The 443-nt window shown below is 48.8% G+C and overlaps 1 protein-coding gene across 1 annotated transcript; it reads left to right on the top strand.

Annotated features, from left to right (window-relative positions):
• Positions 1–437, top strand: CSUI_008989 (uncharacterized protein; the record flags this gene model as incomplete). Its single annotated transcript, XM_068069108.1, has 1 exon — positions 1–437. A coding segment is annotated over exon 1 (327 nt), but the record flags the coding sequence as incomplete, so codon positions are not given.
• Between the last annotated feature and the right edge of the window lie 6 nt (positions 438–443).

Below are 443 nucleotides of genomic sequence, written 5' to 3'. Positions count from 1 at the left end.
GGAGATCCCTTCCATTATAAGAATGTACATAACAGAAGCCATGGGAAGCACAACTATGGTAGTAGCAGGAGTAGGAGGTCTGGCTATGCTTTCATAGTTGAAGAAGAGATGTCTTTCAAGGAGATAAATCCTTCCCTTCCCCCTTTTCCTCATTCTCTCGAGACTCAAGAGCTTAATCATGACACAATGCGTCTTAAGAGCAGCGAAGAAGATACACCCGCCGATCCTGACTCTTCCGAGAAGGAGACGAGGAGGAGGCGAGTCTTTAAACGTCTACGTGATCGATCTTTCTCCTCTTCTTCGTCAGCATTCTCGACAAAAGGCCCTGAGGGTGATGAGGGTGACTCCACAAGAAACGATGCGGCAGATCAGCCATCTCGGATCCCTCCCTCTTCTCCTAAGAGCAGCTTGACGCATGATGAACGCCAAGAGGAGGAGGAGAA

The sequence above is a fragment of the Cystoisospora suis genome (genome assembly GCF_002600585.1).
Source record: "Cystoisospora suis strain Wien I chromosome Unknown contig_5213, whole genome shotgun sequence".
NCBI lineage: Eukaryota > Apicomplexa > Conoidasida > Eucoccidiorida > Sarcocystidae > Cystoisospora > Cystoisospora suis.
This window is presented reverse-complemented; position numbering and strand designations above follow the sequence as displayed.